The 7,381-nt window shown below is 47.2% G+C and overlaps 1 protein-coding gene across 1 annotated transcript; it reads right to left on the reverse strand.

Moving 5' to 3' along the window:
• Positions 1 to 281: 281 nt before the first annotated feature.
• On the reverse strand, positions 282 to 4,217 carry LOC147663994 (ATP-sensitive inward rectifier potassium channel 11-like). The gene has a single exon (XM_086950022.1). It carries the CDS (start codon positions 2,833 to 2,835, stop codon positions 1,666 to 1,668), a length of 1,170 nt encoding a protein of 389 aa, XP_086806148.1. The 5' UTR covers positions 2,836 to 4,217; the 3' UTR covers positions 282 to 1,665.
• Positions 4,218 to 7,381: the final 3,164 nt, after the last annotated feature.

Raw genomic sequence — 7,381 nt, forward strand, 5'->3', positions numbered from 1 at the left:
GGACAATTTGGAGACACTGGGGGTGATCAGATGCCATGAAAGGGTAAGCTGGTAAGCAGCTTTTCGATTAATGAATTCGAGAGGGTTGAGAGACTGGGGGTGGGGGGCGTTCCATTCACGTTGGACTGTTGGAGCAATCGGTGCGAGTTTCTTGTTAAAAGGGAGGCCGCGCACAAAATGCAATTCAAGTTAATAAAAACTTTCAGTAAGTGTGAGAGGGCGAGGGACTGTGCTTTCCAGTGGGATAATACAGGTGTCTTTCGGCACATTTGAGCCGATTCCAGAAACAGGCCCCAGGAAGCGACTGCCGAGCCCAGGATTGGCGCAGAAGTGTACGGTACTGTCTGCCGCCAGATGTGCCGGGGCCCACCCTGTGCCAGCACCCACAGGCGGGCGAGAGCATCTCCGCTTACAGGCTGCTCATGCATTATGTACAACCCACAACAGGGAACGGCACCTCTTAGGTAATTATTACACTGAATAAAACCAGTACTCAGTAAAGCTAGCCTGCACACGAAGCTCTCATAGCAACGCTCTGAAAGATTATACCATCAATATAAGGCAGCTGGGCGATTTCTATACATATTTAGTTTCTTGGAGTCACACATCTCGCGTGGGAACTTCTGTGTACTCGCAGCAGGAGCTTCAATAAGTTTCCAGTTTGTGAGAGAAGATGAGTTCTGTCCACATAAAGGTGCTTTTTTTTGCCTATACACGTGCAGAGATTATCCTCGATGCATTCGCCCTCATGTGAAAATAACACGATCACTCCATTCACCAGTCTTCATTTTATTTCAAAATAGTAGAAAGGGTTAGAAATTGTGCTTTCCGGACATTACCCGGTACGAATGACACTCGTTCACAGTTCAAGTGCTTCTTCTTTTAAGACATAAGGTTAAAGTTCACAAACAGAGGCAGCTGGCATTGCTGCTCAGCGTGTCCTGTCTAAAGACGACTGCAGAAGCGCTTCGAAGGCGTGTGCCTACATTGCAACTTGCCAGCCACAACTCCTTCAAAAAGCGACTTAGACGAGGCCCTGCATACAATACATTAAACACCCCGAGCCTCTTTTCAAGATATGTAAAATGCAACAAAACGGCATAAACTAAAGAGAACCACCTGAAACAGTCTTAGCCTCCCTCCCATGGTCAGATATGAACGTGAAAATATATCAACTCCAACCCTGGACAAGGTTAAAGCTTTCATGCAAATAAACAGTAGCATACCGTAAAATATGGGAAGTGTACCTCCTTGTCATTCCAGTTGAAGCTATGTTTTACTGAATTCAGTTGCATAGTTTTTTTCAACACTTGATTTTATATGCCCCTTAAAACTACTAAGGATATTCGATGGGTTAACTAAAAATACAATTTGAACCAATAAACGCCTGTAGACACCAATGAACAGTTCTAAGATGCAACTGAGATCAACTTGTATGTCCCACCTTTAGCACTTCAGTAATTGTCCTGACAACCATATGCCAGTAACTGGACCCAGTCTAAACCAATTGAAACTAGCCAACTGGAATTTCCACCTGGGATATCTACACACACCTTCATAAGATTGAGGTGATGCAATGTTCATAAACATAATACTGCATGTATAACATATGCCACCTGGAGGGCCACTGCACTGAAGGAGCTAACCCTGGCAGTGCCCCGGGTGTCAGGAGGGCTCATCAAACAGGGTGAATTTAGGCTTGAACTTGCCAGGCACGTTCCTCCTCTTCACAGTGTTCCTTGCAGAGAAGACATTCCCCAGGGTGCCCGCGTTCTCGTCCAGCTGCCTAGCAGTGCAGTTTGGTGTGGGCACTCTGACAGTGTTCCCAAACTTGGAGTAGTCCACTGAGTAGCTGCCGTCTTCCTCTGCCACAATGGGCACAAAGCGCTGGCCCCAGAGGATCTCATCGGCCAGATAGGAGGTACGTGCCTGAGTGGTGATACCAGTGGTCTCTACCACCCCTTCCAGGATGACTATGACTTCCAGGTCCTCCTGGTGGGTGAGGCTGGTTGGGGAGATGTCGTAGAGGGGGCTGCTCTTGTCGATGTTGTGGCAGATGATAAGCGGCGATACCAGAAAGATGCCGTTGGTGCCCACAGGGTTCTCGGTCTGGATGTCAATCTGGTTCAGGGGCACCACCTCACCCTCAGCACTGGAGGTCTTGCGCACCACCTGCATACGGATGGTGGCGCTGATGATCATGCTCTTGCGCAGGTCGCCCACGCGGAACATGAAGCAGAGCTTGCCGTTGCGAAGTGCCACCACGGCGTGTTTGCTGAAGATGAGAGTCTCAGCGCGCCGATGGGCCTGTGCCGTCTTCATGAAGATGCAGCCCATCATGATGGCGTTGATGACCAAACCCACAATATTCTGGACAATCAACACCAAGATGGCGACAGGGCATTCCTCAGTGATCATACGTCCACCAAAGCCGATGGTCACCTGCACCTCGATGGAGAAGAGGAAGGCAGAGGTGAAGGAGTGGATGCTAGTCACACAAGGCACAAAGCCCTCGTCTTGGTTGTCCAGGTCGCCATGGGCAAAGGCCAGCAACCACCAGATCATAGCAAATAACAGCCAGGTACAGAGGAAGGACATGGTGAAGATGAAGAGGGTATAGTGCCACTTGAGGTCCACCACCGTGGTGAAGACGTCCATGAGGAAGCGCCCCTGCTCGCGGATGTTCTTGTGCGCCACATTGCAGGCGCCATTCTTGGCCACAAAGCGGGCGCGCCGCTCCTTGGCCTGGTAGCGGTGGTCTGAGATGTCCTCAGCCAAGCGGGTGGTCAGCACATACTCCTCCGGGATGATACCCTTCCTGGACAGCATAGCCATCCCATACTAAACTTCTGCAGAGCAAGAGGTCCTTAGTGGAGCAATTTTCCGGGACACAAGGAGGGGGCAGTGTTGCTCGACAATGGATTAGGGCAAAGGGCACCGAGGTTGTACACTGGAAGAGGTAGGTGGCAGCAGAGAGCAGAAGCAGAAAATGGTTGTGGTCTGTAGCAAGTCAAGAAGCAGGTTAGAGCTCGAGGAGCAGCGCAGGATTTCGGTTAAACACAGAACTCTGAAGCAGGGTAGAGGGCTCTCGCGCTGCTGGAGGTCACGGCTCTGTGTGGGGCGGAAGGAACACAGAGAGGGCGGCAGGGCTTCCTGGCAGCCGGAACAAGAGCTCACAGACAAGAGGCAGTACCCAGGGACCGGCGGCAGGGCTTGGCGTATGGAAAGGTTCCGGAAAGGTCCCTGGGGCAGGCGGAGGATCCCCGACGCCGGCGGCCAGGCCTCTGGACACCAGCAAGGCACGGTTCCGGGACACGCAGAACAGCAGGCAGCGGGTCTCTGGTCCTGCCCCAATCGAGTGCCCCCTGTCCCGGAGCCAGCCGGCTATCCGCGTAAGTGAAGAACAGCGTCAGCTGCAGTGGGGGAAGGAGAGGGCGCATCCAGTCAGCTCAGCACCTCCGTCACACAAAGCGCGGGAGACCAGAAGTTACCACCGCGCGACAGGAGGTGGAATGAAATCGGGGATAGAAGGACCGTTCATGTTTTATCCCAAAGCCAATATCCGAGGTGGTGGTGTTCCGTTGCCATCAGGACAGGTGCCGAGAATAAAGAACAAGGACACCAAGCTCGCGATGCAGCGTTCCCTTGTTCTATTAGTGTGCACTGGATCCACAAGAGGGAGCTCCGAGCCTATCTATATCAAATGACAGCATCCTCTAGACAGTGCAGAGAGGACATACGTGTTCAAGCGCCAGCACAGACAAGGCGCAGCCACCTCCAGTCCTGCTGCTGGCTGCACCATTCATGAGTGGCCCAGTACAGAGACACCTCACTTCTACAATGTTACGCACGCAGCCAGAACAAAGGCACGTCCACGTTTGCACATTAGGAGATGGCCATGGACGGACACCGTAACGAAATACTTTACTTGCACAATCCCTGACTTGTAAATAGTTCCCATCTTCCAGATTCAGCAAAAGACTACGATCTCCATGCTTGAGCACTTCATTTCATTTCCTAAAGCTTTATTCGGTACATATAAAAAAAAATGACCATAAAAGCACATGTAACATAGATATTTGAGAAAAGAGTACAGAGAAAATCAGTTATAAACATTATCAGAACATCATGCTTTTCCTAGCATTAATTGATTTAGGTAAAAAAGTAGCAGTAAAAAAACAAATGTTTGGGTTCTGCACATTAAAAATCAGCTTCATGGCTTCATCTGTAATAAAAATACATTTTTTTAAAAACATGGGTTTTAGGAAGGCAATACGAAAATTCATATAAAGATTACAGATGAGAAGAATGTGCAATGTGCCTTGTTTAGTTTGACCATCACAGGGGCAAGGGCCATCTGGGTGCTTTTTAAAATCTGGAAAAACCACCAGGTGATGTACTAGCCTGAGCCTAAGCCTAGTTAGAACAAATCTGTGTGAGGGTCTTGTCACCTGGCTCAGGTACAGCTGGAAGCCTTCACATTCTAAATATTTATTATAAAACATACAGGTAGTTAGTTGGCCATTCTTTTTCAACCGCCCCTCTGCTCTGTATGACATGAATTTTTTCTTCAACTCAGTTTTTTGGCATCTCAGCAACAGCATAAGGATCAGCCAAAATATTTATATATACTATATATTTTAACCAGGGAATCCTCTGATAATTATCCAGTTTAAGGCAATCATTGATAATAAGTCTGTTAAAAGCTGTCTCCTCCTTTTGCCAGATAGATTGCCACATCATTAGGGGCCTTAAGGATATCAGATCTGACAGATAATTAATCCCAACTTCTCTATGGATTAGATCAGTTGGGGCTGAGGTTGGTAGGCAGAGTAGTTTTTTGAGGAAGGTATTTTCCCACATTTGTAAACAGCCATCAGGATAATAATAACCCCACACCCCAGCCCCATATAAGGCGATCGATATACATCTGGACTGATAAATCTGCAACGTATCACTGATGCGTCTATCGCCTGTCTTTGCAGCACATCTGAATACTCCATGGGCACTTTTAGCCATCCTTGCGCGAACATTTGTAATTTCATGCAACCATGATCTATCTCTAGCAAAGGTGATACCTAGATAACAAAATGTTTCCACTTGTTGCACTCTCTCTCCATCTATAAAAAAGGCATGGGACTTATTACGGCTTGCCGAACAACTCATTGTGTGGGTTTTATTCTTGTTGATCTGCAATTTCCTTTGCTTTATAAATACAGTGAACGTTTCCATCAAACGCTGGAGACCAATAGGGGGCCCTAGATAATAACACGGCGTCATCCGCATAGAGCAGTACCGGTACATCTATCCCTTTCACCTGTGGTGCATCTGCTCTTACTGATTTTAAAACCGCATCCACCTCATTGATAAAAAGGGTAAAAAGCAAGGGGGCGAGGACGCAGCCTTGTCTAATGCCACATCTTACGTTAAATTTAGGGGTACACTCCCCTCTCACCCCGTACCGGATGCAAGTTTGCAGTCTTTCGTACAGCCGTGCTAAAAAGAAGATTATTCCTTCTGGGGCCCCAAGCTCTAACAGCGTTATCCATAGGATGGAATGATCCACCAGGTCAAACGCACTACTTAAGTCCGCAAAACAGAGATAAAGGGAACCTTGTTTGGCCTGGGTATATTTCCCGATTAACAAATCTAGGTTTATGCATTGGTCTAGTGTTCCACGCCCTTTCCTAAAGCCAGACTGAGAACAGGCTAAAATCCCATTCGCCTCCGCCCATTTTTCCAACCTAACCAACAGTATCCTGCTCATGATTTTGACAGAGGAGTCAAGTAGGGAGATAGGGCGGTAGTTTTTAGCATCCGAGCTATACCCCTTCTTATGTATAGGGATGATAATAGATTCTCCCCAAGTGGGAGGGATACCGTTGCTTACAGCGGCGTTAAAAACAATTGTTAGTAGGGGGCCCCATAGCAAAGGGACAGCTTTGTAAACATCGATTGGGACAACGTCAGGCCCCTGGGCCTTTCCCCCCTTACTTGCTCTGATACCTTGTTCTACCTTGACTATGGTGAAATTTAGAGGTACGATAGGCCAGAATCTAGGGTTAACACTATACGTGCAATTAGCTTTAAATATACCAGAGAAATGTGTTACCCAGGCCTCACTGCTAACATGGGACATGAGCTCTGGGATCAGAGCATCTTTTAGGAAAGGGTAATTAACTGTTGCCCAAAACAGTTGGCAATTTGATGTCTTGGCGGCCTGTGCCAAATTCTCCCAGGCTTCATGTTGCAGCACTCTTTTTCTTCTTTTGAGTGCCAATTTGTAATTGGTTCTCAGCTTAATTATCAGCATCTGGTTCCTGGGTCTATTCATTACTGTCTGCTTTAATTGTGAAAGCAAAAAGGTGCAGGCATGATCGAACATCCCTTGTTGTAAGTGGTTTTCCCATTACCAAACCTAGTAAAAGTGGTATCTATAATTATATTAATTCTATTAAAATTGCTTAAAGTGAGTTCTGAATCACTATCGGTGTTCAGAATGTCATTAATCTCCTCAATGCAACCCGTTACAATAGTTTTTAACACTGTCTTAGATTTAGTCCCTTTCCACCTTAATCTAGTACCATTAGGTCTGTTCGGTTCTATATTCTCAACAGTTCTAGAGACAATGACAGGCCTACAGTACTTTCCAAAATGACAGTTGTTAAAATAATACAGTTATGGTCACTCAGTAAATATTCTTCAATCCCTGGGGCCATACATGTTATGTTATGTTATGTTATTTAAAGTCTCTTTTATAGCGCACGGCTACCCCGAGGGGTGTCCCGGCGCTTTGGCAAAGAGAACTAAGGCAAGAGAAACACAACACAGCTACTCACAGTGGTCAAGAAGAATCATACAGAAAAAAGCCAAGTCTACAGCTCCTTTCTGAAAGAAAGGAGGCTATTAGCTTTCCTAAGGGCAACCGGGAGCTCATTCCAGCAGCGTGCAGCCAGATAACGGAAGGATCGACCTCCGATCCGGGCAAATCTAATAGGAGGAACATCAGCTTTGGCCAGCAAGGCCGATCGCAGAGTCCTCCTCGGTGCATAAAAAGCCATGCGCTTCCTGATGTAATTCGGGCCAATGGAGTGAAGGGTCTTAAACGCCAGGATCAAGATCTTAAATGTGATTCTTTTAGAGATAGGCAACCAGTGCAATCTCTTGAGCAATTCAGAAGCTTTTGCTCTGCGTGGAAGGCCAAAGATGGCTCTTGCCGCTGAGTTCTGCACAATTTGCAGGCGAGCCAGCAAATATTTAGGTAGCCCTAAGTAAAGGGCATTGGCGTAATCCAGTCGCGATCCTATTAGCGCCTGAACAACAATTTTTTTGTGTTGCAGGGACAGCAGCGGAAGAAACTTTCGGAGCATCTTCAAAATGC

Source organism: Lissotriton vulgaris, unplaced genomic scaffold (genome assembly GCF_964263255.1).
Source record: "Lissotriton vulgaris unplaced genomic scaffold, aLisVul1.2 SCAFFOLD_1406, whole genome shotgun sequence".
In the NCBI taxonomy this organism is placed as follows: Eukaryota; Metazoa; Chordata; class Amphibia; order Caudata; family Salamandridae; genus Lissotriton; species Lissotriton vulgaris.